This window comes from Rhinichthys klamathensis, unplaced genomic scaffold (assembly GCF_029890125.1).
Source record: "Rhinichthys klamathensis goyatoka isolate OS25496 unplaced genomic scaffold, OSU_Roscu_1.1 h1tg000121l_1, whole genome shotgun sequence".
NCBI classification, from domain to species: Eukaryota; Metazoa; Chordata; class Actinopteri; order Cypriniformes; family Leuciscidae; genus Rhinichthys; species Rhinichthys klamathensis.
In genome coordinates, this window is record NW_026606658.1 from 2,270,827 (window position 1) to 2,289,879 (window position 19,053).

At 37.8% G+C, this 19,053-nt stretch overlaps 1 protein-coding gene across 2 annotated transcripts in view; it reads right to left on the reverse strand.

Annotated features, from left to right (window-relative positions):
• Positions 1 to 19,053, reverse strand: part of thrab (thyroid hormone receptor alpha b) — a 156,729-nt gene that overhangs the window by 16,697 nt on the left and 120,979 nt on the right. Inside the window, exons 3-5 of one of the 2 annotated variants that reach the window (XM_056255509.1) lie at positions 16,156 to 16,403; positions 2,862 to 2,923; positions 30 to 130 (exon numbers count right to left, since the gene is read on the reverse strand). In XM_056255509.1, the coding sequence (XP_056111484.1) occupies positions 30 to 130; positions 2,862 to 2,923; positions 16,156 to 16,211 (219 nt within the window). In that variant the 5' untranslated portion in view covers positions 16,212 to 16,403. Of the gene's footprint in view, positions 1 to 29; positions 131 to 2,861; positions 2,924 to 7,251; positions 7,480 to 16,155; positions 16,404 to 19,053 lie in introns of those variants that run through there. The other variant, XM_056255510.1, reaches the window with a different exon arrangement.

The following is a 19,053-nucleotide window of genomic DNA, read 5'->3' on the forward strand; positions in this document are numbered from 1 at the left end:
CACATGTCATCACTGTGCACAAGTCCTACCTTACAGCCCTCACAGGTGATGCAGCGGTAGTGGTAGCCTGTAGCTTTGTCTCCACACACCACACATGGCTCATCCTTCTCCAGATAGCTGGGGATGTACCCTGCCATACAAAATAAAGAAATAAATATATAAAAACAACTCTTAACTGCTAACTGATAGCAACTACCAACAAACAAGTACAAACACCAGCACATCAACACCACAAAGCACATACTGAGAAACCAGAAGTCACATTTATCTCAATATATATACACATACATACATACATAAATAGGTTATGATGACATGTTTGTATATTGCTTTATCTCATCAAAATAAGCAATTTTTAACCTTTTTTATAAGTCATACAAGAATCAACTAATGTTTTAGTCAATTTAATGTAATTTAAGTTGAAACGACTTAAACATTCAAGTTGATTGAACTTAATTTAACCCCTTAAGTGTCACGGGCCCACCGGTGGGCCCAAATCCTTTACATTTTTAAAACAGTAATATCCTATACTAAACCTAAACTAATCTTGACAAACTATATATCATTTGAAAGCTTACAATCTCTAGTTTCCATATTTGGTGATTGATTTTCAAAATAAATTACAGAGGAGCCGTAATTTATCAATTTGCAACAATAATATTTTCATACTCTTAGACCTTTATTTTGAAATAGTGATGAACATGAAAAATCATGAAAGAAGGGTAGAAATCTCAGTTTGTTTTCATGCCAAGAGTTCAAAAGATAGCATCCATTCAATTATTTAAAAAAAAAAAGGTCTGAATTTTTTTTTTTATATAAAGAAAAAAATTATATGATGTGGCAGGAAGCTAAAACGCACATGCGTGTTCTTTTTATGTTTCTTAGAGGTTGAAATCATATCAAAATCTGCCAAACTTCTCATATTACTTCTGAATAGGATGTCTACTTCATAAATTGTATGAAAATTGTGGAAATAATGGTTCATATCACTCAAAACACATATGGAAATGGAGGCGCCCTTATATGGGCAGTAATGGAGTCTGGTTGTCATCTAGTGAAAAAGTTTGGTACTGCGCCCAAACAAAATCTTACTGAAAGCTCATTTTTTGAGATATCAACCTAAAATTTGAAACACAACTTGTTCAGATTTTTGGCTTTGATTTTTTTGCAGTTTTAGAGTCGCCCAGGTTTTGAAAATATGTATTTTATATAAAATATGAATAATTATTTTTTTTTACATTGTACATTTTCATAAACTCAAACTTCTCTAACTTTTTTTCTGTTTCACTTTCTTAATTTATTTCACTTCTACAAAAATCTGCCAAATGTCTTCTTTAAAACAAGACCAATCTTACGTCTATATTCCAAAGCATTCTTGAATTACAACCATTTAAGTTCGAAATGTGCATTTTCATGTATATTCAAAAAAAGGGGGGTGACACTTAAAGGGTTTTAAGTAAGCAACTTTTTTTACAGTGTAGAAATCTTAGTCCAACCAATGGTGTTAGTTTGGGGATGGGAACTCGAAACTGTTAGGAAAATATTTCAAATTTAAATTTCGTTTATAGCTGCGTTACTGCAGAAATGACACACTTCATCAGAGTATCTATTTAAGGCCTAGTCTAGTTAACATGATTGGTGAAAGCCCTGAAGAGCCCTGAGTGTCACTTGACAGCAATTAAGATCCGCCAGTGTTTCTGACAGGAAGAACAATCTCTTGCCTTATGCTTAGTCAACTGCCGGAGCCTACAGCAAATTTGTGATGGCTTTCATGAATATGAAACAGGTTATTATTTGAGAAACATGCTATAGCTTACAGTAAATGGCAAAAGTCCACTTTTTTCAGGATTCTTTGGGATTTTGAAACATTATAATTGTCTTTACGGTAACTTTTGATAAATTAAAAGCATATTTGCTGAATAAAAGTATTGATAAAAAAACAACTGACACCAAACTTCTGAACAGGAGTGTATAAAGAGCTGAAAAAAGATATATAAATAACTATTATCACATGTATTATCAACAATTTTTTCCAGGTTTTTACAAAGCTGAAGACCTTTTTTCCCAGATATACCATTCTTAAAACTAAAATAGGTGAAAAGAGAATGAAAAATTGTAACTTCTTACATTAACATATACAAACATCACCAGCAGGTGGTGCAAAGATGGGGTTAAATAAAAATGCAGACTCATGTAAAATATGGCATATTTATTGGGTCAAGTTTTTTTTAGACTTCTTTTTTAAAAATGTATTCTTTGCACAAAATAAAACACCAGATAATTTTGGAATTGTAAAATATTATCACACTGCTCTAGCGTCTTTCGTCATAAGCACACGTGACAGCACCAGCATTAGAAAACTACAAGGTTAGAGATTGAAGAGGATGTTGGGATGAATCTGGCTTGCTTTATTTGGCTACTGTGGGCATGAGGTGAAGAGGGCAGGACTGATGGGTCTAAACCAAGCAAGCAGAGATGCGGAGTCCTGATAATGTACTAACATCACGACCAACTTTATTGAACTTCCTTAAATGAACAGCTACTCCATACACAAACCAATACAAAGCCAATCCTTACACAGCCCATTAGCCTGGGAGAAGGATAGCTTTAACATGAGTTATAATGTCCTGAAGGAGTATCACCAGAACATCACATAACAACAGGTCTATTGAGCTGAACTGATGCTGGAGTTGATGCAAGGAGGATCACGGGGCAACTGAAAACCCTCCTCTCCCTCAGGGTTTCTTGAGTGTTTCTCAGAAATGTGCAGTCAGTGATGTATTCTGGGAGGAATGAGGAGGGGAACACATACTGCTGCAGCTCTAGGCAAGAGCATCAGTGTCTTATGCGAGACATCTTACCAGACATGCTCTTCACCGAACACTGGCTGTTCTTTCTCTTCCTTTTCGGGCCATCGAGCCACCTGGAAAGAAAAAGAGAGAGAGAGAGAGGGTTGGTATTAGTCCATGCCACAAAGTTGGCATATGGGAAGTCTTTGCTCTGATTCAATGGCTGCAATTCCCTGTGGTATCACTTTATATTTTTAACTAGCACACATTCCGCTCCAAGTGCTCCAACAACATGACAACCCTGTCATTTTGATTTGAGAGTGTGGATCAAAATGAAAGACGACTGCAAATACAGGCAACCGTCAGAGCTATGGTGCACGTGTTCCTGACGACTATGAAGAGAGAGACCAAGCACACTCTCTCTCTTCCCAAAAATGCTCCTTTATATGTTGTTTAAACATATCTACTTAAGATGATAAAAGCCCAAAACACAAAATAATAACAAAAACAAAACAGTAATGTAACAACAGAGCAACCGGAAGCTGACGATTCACAACAAAAGATATTTTTTAACCTATGTGTTCAACACAACAAATAAACTCATAAAAGTTTGGAACAACTTGAGGGCGAGTAAGTGATGACAGAATTTTCATTTTTGGGTGAACTATACCTTTATAAAAAAAAATAACAATCTTACAATACTACCAATAAGGAAACAAAACAAAACACAACTAAAACTATAACTAAAACTAAACAAGACCAGTTTTGCCACACCACCAATAACATCAGGTCATCCAGCAGTAGGAACATCCATTACGACTAAAGAGGCATGTACACTGACAGCACTAAAATGACCGAACATCATTAATTATCAATGAGAGCTGGCGATTTCCAGAGTCATGAGAGACAGAGACAGTCACTGATGTAACAAAACAGAGCAGGGCAAATGAGCAGTGACACAATGCGGCGACTACCAATGAGACCGCAGACAGTGATCCGCATGATTCAGCTGGACATCGTGGCTTAACAATACAGCCACTCCGCGACCTCCAGCAACATATACGTGTGAACGACACAGTTTCCCGGTACATCGAGTCTGTCTGTGATTAAAGGGATGGAGTGGCTCAGCTCTACGCTGGGAGAAAGAGAGCAGTTATGTAACAAAGTGCCAAAATAATGCAGGCAAATCTGTTAGAATTCAGTGCTAGTCTCTCAACACACCCTTAGCTTTCAACACCTTTGCCTCTGCTAACGCTAATGCTAGCCTCTTTAAATAAACATCAAAAAGAGTTTGATTTCTACATGGAGAGTAGTTTTAAAACTCCACATGATACTAATATGAATTTATACACACGATCACAAGCTTGATTTTGAGGGGGGAGGGGCACCTTGAATGCAGGAATCCGTCAAAGGCATGACATATGAATTTAAACATTAAAAGCTGTAGGGGTTAAAATCTTTCCCGTTACATAAAAGCTTATACTATCCTTACAAAAATACAGTGGTGGGACAGTATCAGATAATACAGTAATAATATAGAACTTTGATCTATAGCCTACTATACTAGTAAACGAGCAACATGTTCATGTACTATAGTATTTATTTACGTGGTATTCGCCTTTGGCTAAGCCCCGCCCCCCTTAGTTACTGTTGCTACGTCCGACAAACAAACTTCATCTGGGCTCTGGTATCAACATGGCTTATGCTGTGACAGCTCTTCCTGCTGAAATTTTATCAAACTTTTATAAAGCAGCAAATAAAGTGTCCGATAGAAGTAGGCAAAAGGGGCTGCAATATACGTTCGAAGGCTATATTCACGACATACAGGTGAAACGCAAGGAACAACAAGGCATCCAAATAGAGGCAAAAGCATACCGGTCACAGTAAAAAAATCAACCACCGCATATCCTACTAATCGAGACGGAGGCTGGGACTAACAATATCAAGGAGCAACACTGTTCATGCAAAGCTGGGTAGGTCTCTATTCACTTCTATAATCGTTATTACAAAGCAAACGGACTACGCGAGTATAACGTTGTAATTTATTTATTAGCAGCGTGTGCTAGACGACACTTGTCAGGATTTGACTTCGGTTTGGGAAGGGAAAAAAACGGACACCCCCCTCCAACCTCTCTGGGAAACACGCATCTGTGTTACAAATGCCCCAGGCACAACGTTAACCATATTTTTGATAAAACTACGACGGTAATAGCCTGCCGAGACCAAAAATATGAGACGCCTGTGTTAAAGTCAATGGAGCGCTGTGAAAAAGTGTCGGACCACTGTGGGAGCTCGTTCTTGGCTGCGCTGTGATTGGTCAATCTACATTCTAGGGTGTGGCTTAGCCAAAGGCGAATTGTTTGTAAGGCAGGGGTTTTCACAGATTTTGGCGCCACCGACCCCAAAATATGATCATCCTTCTGCGAGGGACCCATTTCCTAACTAATTACATACTAATAATAACAATATGTATATGTGAATATACAGTAAAAAAATGTAGGAATGTGTCAAATATTATCTAGATAATATTTACATATCTGTATCCTTTTTTTTTTACCCATCATTCATTAGTGTACTGAAGATATATAAACCTGAAGAAAAACAAAAACAACAACAACAACACTGTAACTCAATCTCATGATTACAGACCAGTCTTTAGAAAACGTTAATGTTAAATTCGGTTTAATTTAATTATATTTATTTATAAATAAATATTATAATAATTTGTATTTATATGCATATTAAATTGTGTTTTTTTAAAACGTTTTTTCTCCGAACTTCTTTACGGACCCCTTTAAATTCCCCTGGGGGTTCCCGAACCCCAGATTAAAACCCCCTGTTCTAAGCCACTTTAAGAATCCCATTGGAACTTGGTGTTAGTGTCTCGAGTTTGCCCTTTTCTCATTTGATAGAATCTTATTACCAAGAGAACACAAAACAAGGTTCATGTGATGTGCTCCCTCAAGCCATCGCAATGTCACACACACAAACACAAAGAAGGCCATCTTTGTTCAAAGCCATGGGGGAAAGATTAAAAAGGGTTCAAAGTCTAATACTGGCTAGTGTGTTTTTCCCCCCGCCACATTGTTTTAGTCATTTGCCGTATTGATTCTGCAGCTGTGGAACGTCATTTATGAATGTCATTTAATATGTCTGACTGAGGTTCTGTCAGGACACTGAAGCCTCTAGACTTTGTCTCTCTCGTTCTCTCGCTCGCTCTCAGGACGACAGAAATGTCACTATAAAGCCGCGTTGTCTTCATCACACTCGCTCTGATTTGCTGTCGTGGATGGTTTTACCAATACAACTGTCAATCATCTGCTGTCCCCGTGGGAACCTGCTCGTCACAAAGAAGACACAAACGTACAAACACAAGCATTGCAGACTTCACATTTCAGACAGAGTCTTTTTTGACACGCCCCAGGTAATCAATACTGTGAATATCAGTTCCATCGTGTGCAAAAGCAATGTGCAAAGATCCTGTGAGAAGATAAACAGATGGGCAGACAGAGACATAGAGGAAGATGAAGCAGGAAGGGCTTTTTCCATTTTGACACTCAATATAAAAAGAAACCTCAGAGTATGCTGCCGAGCGGGAGGGGTAAATCAAATAAATAACAGTTGGCACTTGCTCTCCGCAGAAACATCAATTATTCCGGATCCAAATGGAAGAGCTACACAACTTTCCCATTAAATGGACAGAGGACAACCGCTGTAACATCTGAAAGGACAGGCAGCAGTTTGCACAGTAATATCATGATATCAACCAGGAATGAGTGACTATAGTTTTGCACACAAAGTGACGAACAGCCGGCTCATAATCGGTCCGAACTGATGATACTAAAATGGTTTCTCATTAAATACTCGGCTGCAGCGGCATACATGATTCAGGAGTATCAGAAATCTGCAGGAACAGATCGTTAAGGGTTTCCTACACTTTCTACCAATGAACTATCATGGGTTTTTCACAAATTTTCCAGTCACTCATACTGTAATATTAGTAGTACTAAAATACTACTAGTCTATAATACCGGTAATAATAATGAAATTAAAAATAATACTAATAATATATTACTACAACTAATACTACTAATAGTATAACCAGTTTTGATAATATTACCAATATAACTTATATTCATATTATATACTATATAGTAATAAAATTATACTATTATTACTAGTCGTAATACTAATAATAACAGTATAATCAGTATAGCTAATAGGATTTAGAATGCATTTATTGAGATTGCACTTGTTGATGAAACATTTTAGATCTTAGCAAAACTCGAAAAAAGTATTAAAAATAGAAATGTTTTTAAATAAGATATACTTCATTTCCATCATTTTTCCAGATCTAGATATCACAACTTTCTAAAATTCCTTTTCCATGACCGTGGGAACCTTGTTAACACGTTACGAGAGCAGCATAGCTTGTGGAGCGATACAGGTAGAAGAGTCTCACCTGATAACGCAGTGGGATTGGAGGATGTGCATGGTGAAGACGAAACGCTCCGCTGTTCTTCAGAATTATAACTCTTCACCACATCAACGGAGCGAGCCGTATAAACACAACACAGTCTGACTGGATTCTTTTAGATGCCTCTCTTGCATAAGTGGACTCTCTCTCTCTGTCGCAGCCGTTTGGCAACCCTCCCTCTGCCCGCTGTCTCTCCAACACTGAATTTTCCCTGACTGTTCTTTATGAATATTTCTAAGAATCCTTCGTGAGTGATTGTCTCTCCCACTCTTAATCCCTCCCGCGGTCTGTGATTGGGTGTTGTGATCCCTCTCGCGAGCGGTAATCCGGGGTTAGGAGCGAGAGACTGTGAGATTGGGCAAGCGACGTGATAAAGCAGGAGAGATGGAGCCTGAGATATGCCAGCGCCCATAAACATGCCAACTGGTTCTGTCACGTCCAGTTATTTTCAACTTTATTTACTCTGAACATCTGTGGCGTATTTATATCCAGCGAGGTTTCATTCATCCTCTACGACAAGGCAAACACAGCGCAAGCAGCGACAGTGGCTTAATTCAGGGAATAATATAAATAAATAAAATGAAGGAAGGAGTCCATCACACTACACTACCCAATACCCAGAAGTGAAATGTAAGCGAGCGCTCAAAACTCCACACTAAATTTAGAAGCACAGTGGTATACTACTTTTCAAAACGTTGGGATCAGTAATACTTTTTAAATACTAGAGAAACACCACTTTAAAGATATCTCTATGGTCATCTAGGCTGCATTTATTTGATAAAAAATACAGTAAAAAAGTACTTTAAGACATATTTTTGAAACTGTAATTTATTCCTGTGATGGCAAAGCTGAATTTTCAGTCTTCAGTGTCACATGATCTTATTATTATCAATGTAAAACAGCTGTGGTAAAAAAATGTGGAAACTACTTGTTCTCAGGATTCTTTAATGAATAGAAAAATATGTACTGACCTCAAACTTTTGGTAGTGTACATGTGTTTGTAAAGACACTTCGAAGAAACATTTCAAAGCCATGTCAGATCAAATAAATCCAAATTATGTTCAATTGTGGAATTAATTATTCCCAGAGCTGAAGTGCTGAAATCGAGGCACTGCTTTTTAAGAATGGTTAGCGGCGTGCGGCGTGATTTGAGCGGCAGGATCTGTCAGGCCGCTCTGTCTTATGCTAAGAGAAGTGTTGGAGTCACTCCACCTTGCATTTCCTTCCTTCTAAATCCCTCATTGTGTGTTTGCCGTTTCCCTCTCTCTCTCTCTTTCTTCTTTGTGCCAGCTTTATGAGAGCTTATTTTAGACCCTGTCTAAATGTGATCTGGCAGCTCCCAGCTAATGTCAGAACAAAAGCCACGTGCACACTCGCAAAGAGCAAAGAAGAAAAGAAGCTGAAGGGATACCGCTAAGTGTATGTAAATGTGCATTCACACTTTTTCTGTATTTGGCTGGGGGTAGAGAGAAGAAGAGATAAACAGTCCGCCCGCCTGAAGCTCATGTGACTCTAGCTGGAGGGATGGCGGCGCTGTTGTCTAAAGTGGTTCCTCCGACATGGGTTCATGTTAGCACTTGTATTTGTGCCACACTGCACTTGAATCTCTCAGTAGATGAGAACTACAGGGTTACGAATATGAAGTTTAATAATAATTGTAATACAAAATGAAAATGAAAAATTCTATGTTTTCATATTTTTTATTACAATTATGTATTACAATTGTTATTTTTATGTACACATGCACACATAAAAAACAATATGAAAAACAATATGAAATAAAACAAATATGTATATCAATTATAATTTTAATACAATTTTTTTTTATTGAATTAAAATTAGAAACAACAAAAATGTCTGTTTTAATATTCTACAAGTTAGATAGCTGATCTGTGACTCCGTGGGAGAAGACATCCACCTGTAGATGGTGATATGGCATGACGCAGGTTTATTATGATTGCTAAATATGCAAAATCCAATTAAAATCTTCTTTGGCCCCAAACAGTTCCACTATTAAAGCATTACAGTTCCAGTTCAAGTATTAAAGGATTAGTTTACTTCAGAATTAAAATGTCCTGATAATTTACTCACTCCCACGTCATTCAAGATATTCATGTCTTTCTTCAGTCGAAAAGAAATTAAGGTGTTTGAGGAAAACATTCCAGGATTTTTCTCCATAGAGTGGACTTAAACGGGAAAAATTTGTGGTTAAAAAGTATATAAATGTTTGTTTGTTTTTTAGAAAATGACAGATCGTTTTACTAGATAAGACCCTTATTCCTCGGCTGGGATCGTGTAGAGCTCTTTGAAGCTGCATTGAAACTGCAATTTGGACCTTCAACCTGTTAATATCCGTTGAAGTCCACTATATGGAGAAAAATCCTGGAATGTTTTCCTCAAAAACCTTAATTTCTTTTCGACTGAAGAAAGAAAGACATGAATATCTTGCATGACGTGGGGGTGTCACAGTGTCTGGTTGTGTTTTCACTGGGTTCCACTAGAGGTTCCTTCCTTCCTGTATCCATTCACTCTAGAACCACATTTCCCATAATCCTTGTTTGTTCCCATCACTTGTGATTGCACCCAGCTGTTCCCATTTATGTTGTTAGTGTCTGTGCATAAATACCCTCATTGAGTCATTGTATCGTTTGTCACGCTGCAACTCTGAGGTTTGTTTCTTGTCTGTTCTCGGTTTTTTTCTTCTTTTTTTTTTTTATATTATTATTCGGACTGATTAAAATGGATTTCGACACTGGCATGGATGACTACGATTCTGATTATTTGGATTATGACGCTTGCATGGATGACGATGATTTGGATTGCCCTGACTATATTATTGCTGCATTTGGATCCACCCAATTCTCCACTATCTGTCGTGACAGGGGGTGAGTAAATTATCGGGACATTTAAATTTTGAAGTTAACTAATCCTTTAAAGTTCCCCTGTAGTCAATAATTGTATCCCTTAAAACTCATCTTTGATCACCAAAATTGCATATTTAAATGTTTTTCCCTGTGAAAAAAAATTCTTCATGCCTTAAAATAGCTTGAATGTAACTCTACACCCTTGCTTCATTTAGTATATGAATATGAATATGCAAATTAGCCTCGCCTCAACTCACTCACACCAGCTCAGAGATCCACTCGGTCAACTTTACTGTAGTAAACGCTGCACAATGGCAAGTGAAAATACTGGTTTAACATATATGTTTGAACCAGAAACGGATTCAGAAGAAGAGGAAGAGTGAATTATACAGGTGCATATACAAGTCGATGTATCAGAATCGATTACGTCGGACACGTAATTAATATGATTAGACTTTTGCTTGACTACGTTATCAAACAGCTAATAATGTGTTGCTAATGTTACACAAACCATGTTCGCGAGCGCCATCTCGGAGTCAGACAGCTGCCTTCTGACAATCAGCATCCTTAGAAACGCGTTGAACATCATAGAACGTCAGTGGAGAAAAGCATAAAGTCCATCATAACATTGGAATATAGATTTACATAATTCACCCGCTATATTGCTAAATGATATGCTAAAGCCCGCCCCTCTCGTGACGTGATTGGTTACAAGGTAGTTTGTGACGTCAGAAACACCAGCGATTTCAAACATCATTTTTGAGACTGTCTTTTTGGTTCACTACAGTTTTAAGGAGAAAATACTCAGTAATGGTGCTGACTTATGAATTTGCACATGGTTTGTCTTAAAGCATATTAAAAACACCACATAGACATATAAACAACATTAAAAACTTGATTTTAAAACTTTAAGGCCTGTTCACACCAAGTACGATAACTATAAGCTTAACAATAAACATATAGTTTTAAAAATCATATATCCAATATAAAAGAATGGAGTCCACACACCACAAGTATAACAATTGTCACAGATAAACAAAACTGCAGTGCGCGCTTAGAATAAACACAACGATTATTTTGCAAGTCACTGATTACTATAACCAAACTAATTTCCCCAATTAAAAAATGTAGCAATAAAAGGTAATAAAATATAAAAGAAAAATAATGTCAGTCAGTGATTTAGTCCGAAGTAGATGTGAGCCAAAATCTTATTTCACTTAATTTTATTTCATTATTTTACCTTTGTAATTAAAAATAAGAACAAAGATGCAAATACAACGTTAGCTAAAATGTAAGCAGTTTATTTCACTATCTTGAGTTGGTGTATTTAACAGTAGCAGGCTTTCAAGTAAGAAATTGAAGAAAAAAAAAATATATATATTAAAACAAAACACCACATATATTTATGAATTAATTATACATTGATTCTTATTAAAGCTACTGAAGTTATTCAGTCAAGAGCAGGAATCGATGTTCTCTTTGTCTTTTGCTGTTTTATTTTACATTATTGACACAAGCGGCAGAAGGTTTTTTTAGGCTGCGGTCACTTGTGGACCGAATGCATGGATCCAGGGCCTAAAATTAACACTCGCCAAGCGGTAAATGCGAGTAAAAATTGCCTTTGGCGAGTATATGAAATGGTGTCAATAACCAGTTGGTCGGTAACATCTTTATGAATTATAACAATGCAATGTTATGAGAACATGAACATTACAAATGTGAAAAACCGGGCCAATTTAAATATTCAAGCACAAGAAGACGTGAAAGGAAACTCAATTCTTTGCTTGCGCGCTGTGTGGGAACAGGGAAGTTTAAACATCCAAAGCACACACACACACACAGAAGGCCGAGCCTCAGACAACGTCCGAATACTAAATTGAGCTCTTTCACGTCGTCTTGCACTTGAACGGACACATTCCCACAAAATTATGTCAGAAAATGACCATCTCGGCAAGTACCCTAGTAAACACAGTCGACTATGTCTTAAGTGAAGGTAAACAGTTGAGAAAGAAAACGCATGTGTATGGTATGTATCAGTATATTAGATCAGTGCATTAGGACTTAAAGTGACAGCATCCTAATAATCCTACTGGTGTCTGCATTTTTAATGTTAAAGGTGCTCTACGTAACTTTTAGCGGCCTCTAGTGGTGATGTTTCAGATTGCAACCAAATTTTACAAGAGCGCTCGTGCTCGAACTCATAGACAATACCGTCTATTACGCAAATATCTCGGCGAATACTAGATGGATTCGGCGAGCACCGAGCTCGTTGGGACCATCTAGTCGAGCTGAAAAGAACCATATAAGTTCCATAGTTTTTGGTGGTGTTTTCGCGGAGATATTAGCAGAAAACCATCGGGCGCGCTGCAAAATTGCGGACGCCGGTGACGTCACGATCTCAGAAGAAAATTGCTCGTATCTCTGGAACGCAAAGACCCAGAGAGCTCAAATTCGGGGGAGGAGGTCCCAGGGGAACCCTTGCCCGAACGCTAGAGTGGCGGGCCTCGGGGATGCCCCCTACCGGATCGCCGTTCGCTGGGGCCCCCGATTTCGAACGGCTATAACTCGGGGAGCCGGGCGAGTTGGATCTCGGGGGTGGGCTCGTTCGAAAGGCCCCGTCCAGCACTACGAACGATTAGAGTCTTGGGAATATTGATCAAAGATTGACTGAGTTATAAGCCGAAAAACGTGCGCCTTTAACCGGACGTAACTCCCTGACCGTCTACAATAGACTGTATATAAGGAGAGAGGCTCGGGAGCGCGCATGCACGTCACATCCGTTGGATTTCGCGGTAAATCCGACCCGGAGACTTCACATAGAAATAGGAATACTGGCCTTCAGAGGTAAAAGCAAAACTCGACAAGTGGATCATTTTAATGTGTGATTACAACCCCTTCACACACAGGCAATAAAAAAAGAATTCATTTTAGTAGAAAAGTTACATAGAGCACCTTTAATCAAACAAAACAAAAGGACAAAAAACACAGTGAACACTATGCAGTGTTATTTTAAATTTCATTACTTATTTCTGTCCATGAAAACTATTGTTAGACCTACCTGAAAAGCACTGTTTATTTCATTTGTATCTTTATTCTATTGTATTTATTTTTGCTATTGCTTGTAATTAGATTATTTGGTCGTTTTTTATTTTGGATTGTTTACTTGTCTTTAATAATGTTTTTAATTCATATGAGTTAGGCTAGTAGTTTTAGCTGTGGTATCAAAATTGGAATAGGAGAATTGTCATTTTTGGTTTCATGGTCGGTAAAAAATATTTATGTCTGGTAAATTTTCTTAAGTCACTGGCCATGGGCAGGTTTGGCAAAAAGTTCGTTTTAGGCCCTGCACGGATCTAATACACAGACACGCATCCGATTTTCTCCCAAATTTTTACATTCACTAAAGACATAACTGACTGTGTGTTTATGTAAACCTTGTATGTATTTGAAAGCTAAAGACCAAGAAGATACAAAAGAGAAATTATTTTAGTAGTCACATGCTGTTTGACAGGCTTTTATTGTGCGCGCATTTCGGTTGTACGCACTAAGAAAAGCTTTTGTCAGAACAATTAACATTTAAAATAAAGAGTAAACAAGAAAAGAAACAGCTGAACCACTACGGACATAAGGTTTGGGAAGGTGATTGGGAGGCAGTTAGCAGAGGTGGCAAGGAAGCAGGAGAGCAAGTAATAAAAGTCGGAGAAGAAGAAATCAGCTATTAAGCCATGTGATTGCTGCTCCTGCTCTTTGATTTAACCCAGAATGCTGTGCTCCACGATCAGCTAATCTACTTACAGGTGGCCTCGGTGTAATTAAGCTGAAGGGCCCTCGTTTAATCGCTTATTGAGTGAACATGCTGGGAATCTGACCCCACACTCCTGGGGTCCTGCATATTATATGCGCACACACACACACACACACACACACAGGTCTGCAGCTAACGTCCTGTTGGAGTAATGTCCTGTGTTCCTGACGATGCTTCTGAGTAATTAAATGCGAGAACTAATGATTGCGTTAAACGCTTGAGGAGGCTGGAGCGTTTTCACCTGCTCTCAAGCCTCATTGATTTAATGACGATTAATCTTGAACAACATTTATAGACTAATTAGAGGATAATTCATTAAGCTGGATGTAACCAGATAAAAAGTAAAATTCAACTATCAATTTAGCTTTTAATAACACAAAAGTTGTACAGTTACTATTTTTTTCATGTTTTTGAAAGAAGCATCTTAAGCTAATCAAGCCTGCATTTATTTGATCAAAAATGTAGAAAAAACTGTAATATTGTGAAATATTATTACAATTATAAATAATGGTTTTCTATTTTAATATAATTTAGAATATTATTTATTTCTGTGAGGCAAAGCTGCATTTCCATCAGAAATCACTCCAGTCTTCAGTGTCACATTATATATACAGTATATGTGTATATTTATGAATCATGATATATATATGAAATGAAAAATCTTAATTTCGAACTATAAAAAAAAAAGAAAAACACATTAAATATACAAATGAGTAAAAATATCAGTGTTATTTTGGTATTATATACTATTATAGCATTTATTAATTAGCCTTTATTTTTATATTTTCCATTTTAATTTTTAGTTATGGTAATTTTGTTGTTTCTGTCATTTTTATTTGTTCGTTTATGTTTTTCGTTATAGCTTTATTTTTTTCAGTTTTAGTTTTAATAAGTTTAGTATTTCAATGCAATATTTCTAAATTGCGTTTAAGTTTTTAAAATTTTAAGATTTACATCTAATTCATATTAGTTTGGTGGTACTATAACAGAAAAAGCTGAAGCTACACAGATTAGTCAACCTCACTAATCATCGACCTCTCTAATTAGCCAATTAGTTGACCATTGTGACACAGTAACAACACACCTCTCCTCAACAAATCATTAGGTATCTGTGGTCAGCGAACTGGAAAAGCAACAAGAGATCTGCTAAATATAGAAATCGCCCAAGGACAGATTACACATTAGACATCCACACACATACACTGAGAAGGAAGACTTGACGTGTTTTGCTAACTGGCAGAAACATTGCTGTTGGCTCTAACGCTAACACTTTTTTAGAACGTGAGAGGGCAGTCTGTGCCGTCCTGCTGAACCAAAAGCCTACACGGCAGCGTGTGTGTGTAAGGTTTGAGTGTGTGCTGACTTTGGACAGTAACGGGCATTCTCTAAGGCTTTAGTTAACTTTCCTGCCAGCTCCAGGCCTTATATAAAATGTGTGTGCAGAGTAGATGTTGAGGTAAAGGCTATTCTCTTAGCGCCTGCCTTTAGACTCAAAAGCACAGCGTAGAGCCAGCACCACACTCACTGTGAGATGTACACAACACAAATGGAGCCAGTTACCAGGAAAACTGAATTATGTAGGAGAGTGTGTGCATTGACCAGAAAATTTGAGTTTCCCGAAGCGTCAATACATGAAACAAAATTCGATAACCACACACAAGAGAAGCAAGGACCATGGGTAACTTTACAGCCCAGACATACAGACTTGTATGCTGGGTTCAGTATGCCGCTTTTGGCACAAATCTGTTTGACGCAGGGTGTCGTGGTGAATCGTAAACGACAATCATGGGCGTCGGGGAGCAAGAATCAATCGTTTTCTCTCATATAGTGTGTCATAGTGGAAGACAAACGACGCCACGTCTACGACACTTCACAAAGTCAGTCGCTAGTTCCGCCTTCTCGGTGCAACTTCTCGATGTTTACATGCAACCGAATTATCTGTAAGTAATCAGATTGATGCCTCAATCGGACTGAAAAGCCTTCATGTAAACACCTTAATCGATCCGATTGAGCTCGATCCGAATGAAATTTCGATCCGATTGAAAGGGGTGGTTTATTCCTTTTCTAATCCGATCGAGAGAACATGTAAACACTTGATCGGATTGAAAACCAAAACTGAAAGGACAGCGCATGTGCAATGACATTGAAATAGCGTAATGACGTATGACACGCTGAACGAGCTGTTCAATCTGTTATGAAATCAGTTCTTAAGAGGCTCACCGTTTCTCTTCTCCCTCTGATTGGTTTGGGTCTTGCTCCTTGGGCATGTGTTCCATTCACCTTATTTCCATCCAGCGGCCAATCATGTGAGACTGAGGCGGGCCCCACCCTCGAATGCACGCCTGTCATTCGCGGGTTGTGATGAGTCAGACAGTCATCGGACGGCTTTGGAGCGAAGCTCGCAAACCAAGCCCGCCTCACTCTCCAGCCCAGATGCCCAGTGATAATGCAGCAATATATAATGAGGTCTGCGAAAAAAAGACAGAATCAAAGTTAGCATGTGCGCTAATCAATCCAGAGCACTGTAATAACAAACTTAAGGAGATCTGTGAACAAGAATGGACAAATTATATTTCAATGACTTTACGTTCCACAAAAAAAAAAAAATGTGTTTGCGCGTAAAAGTTTTGCATTCCCCTGAGAAACCTTTGGTTTGCTCACAAAACGTTAGCATTTTATTGTGAGCGAAGGCAACATTTCCGAGTGTTTTGTGAGCAATTTTTAGTTAGCAATAACAACCCTGTCTTTTATTCATTGTGAGTAAAAATTGTGAGTTTATAAATAAAAGTATGTTGTATTAAAAACAATCTGTGTAATAATAAAGCCACGAACAACGCAAACTTTGGCAAATCCCAATCTAGTGGTTCCAGTCCAGGCCAGGGTATTATTTTGAGAGAATAAAAATTCAGATATGTGTGCATCCCTCTTCTTCTTTTAGTTGTCTGTCCCATGTGACATGCTTCCCATGAGCTCTCATAAGTATAACCGGCTCACTGGAGAAAAAACAAGCACACTTTCCAGGAAACAACTCCGATTAAGTAAGCCTAAAGCCCAAAACCCAGGAGGTCACGTGCAACACCAGGTTGCTGCTCTTTCACTTCTTTGGCAGCAACAATGCGTCTCAAAACCTTTGTAAATCGCAAGGCCTCGACTGCCTTGATAATCTGGATTAGGAGGGACACTGAGAAAATGATCCACAGGCCACGAGATTGTGATGAGCTAGACCATTTAACTGGTCAGTTCACCTGAAAATGAAAAAAAAAAAAATCAGTCTTTAAAGTATGGGGTTAGAATTATTGCATTATTGCTAATAAATAGATTGAGATTCACAAACAAATGTATAGAGATTCACAAAAATGTATCAAATTCACAAATAAATAGATTAAGATCCACAAATAAATGTAAAGAGTTTTCACAAAAAATGATAAAACTCACAAATAAATAAAATGAGATTTGCAAATAAAATAAAAATATGTATAATATAAAGTGTTTTATATGTCACAAACACAACTCCGCCTGACATTTATTTGTGAACCGCTTTCTGTGCATTTGTAAATCACTGCAAGCATTTGTAAATCCCCTCACGCATCTGTGGATTTTGAAACACTTCTAGCGTTGACGTGCAGACAAATCCACAAATAAGTGGACTCCACCCACCGTTTCCTCAAGCCAATCAGATAACGGCCACATTGAGCTGACCATGACCAATCGTAGCACGTTCTCGCTACAACCAATCACGTAAGGCTTTAAAATCAGGCTGGTCTTGCCCTGAAATAACTTTGCTCATTCATCTGCATTGGATCAAATAGGAAGTGTAAGGCTAAGGCCCATAATATTGCTTCAGTAAAATGTTTAAAATTTGGATTTCGTTAGAGTTAGACCATTAGACTGTGTATCAAGACAAGACACATTTTTATGAGCACTTTGAAAATGCCAGAGAAACAGCGCTTGCATCTCTATTATGGGAACAAAGTGTTATGGAAATGGAAGCGTCACGTTATTCATGATAAAAACAGAAAAGCATCAATAAGTTGCTGACAAATGAATAACCGGATTCAACCTCGTGATAAATAAATACGCAAGTTTGTGTAATATAGGTGTTTTTCCCAACAGCTTTTCCCACTTCTTCAGTCAAGTTTTAAATACGCAGAAGGTCCGTGGATCTTGTATCATGCATTTAAAAGTGAAATGCCCAGCAGACAAGCGATTTGCATTTATTTATCCGTTAAAACACTTGATCATAAATGCAAAGATGTGTTTTTCAGCATTGCATTATCCACTCAAAACCCCAGTACACGCTGTTACATCTTCAGTGATTGTCATTTGGGCTGATATTTGGTATTCTACATAATATTTATGTCCTAGTAGCTGACTAATGAATAACTGGATTCAGCCTTGTGATAAATATGCGAGTTTGTGTAATATAGGGGAAATTACTGTCACAACAGCTTTTCCCACTTCTTCAGTCAAGTTTTAAATATGCAGCAGACAAAATCATCCCTTTTGTCATTTCTTACATTGTGTAAGGACAAAGCAAATGTGCAAATTATGTGTCCTCCGTGCAATTGGTTGTAGAAGCCGCTACTTCAGAAGAAGAACGGGCATCCGTTTGCTATCAATGAATCATCGTATCGTGCTGCGCAGCGTCCAGTGTATACATTATCACGAATTATGAATTTTTATGTAGCCAGCACTAGTCAATAAGGAAGATTATAGACACGTCATATATCTGCTGGTAAGAAAACAGACATCATGGGAAAAATGTGTTAACATTGCTTACACCAGCGTGAACGAGAACGTGCTACGATTGGTCAGCTCAATGTGGCCGTTATCTGATTGGCTTAAGGAAACGGTGGGTGGAGTCCACTTATTTGTGGATTTGTCTCCACGTCAACGCTAGAAGTGTTTCAAAATCCACAAATGCGTGAGGGGATTTACAAATGCACAGAAAGCGGTTCACAAATAAATGCCAGGCAGAGTTGTGTTTGTGACATAAAACACATTTGTATTATTTATTTGTGAGTTTTATGCATTTTTGTGAAACTCTTTACATTTATTTGTAGATCTTAATCTATTTATTTGTGAATTTGATCATTTTTTGTGAATCTCTTTACATTT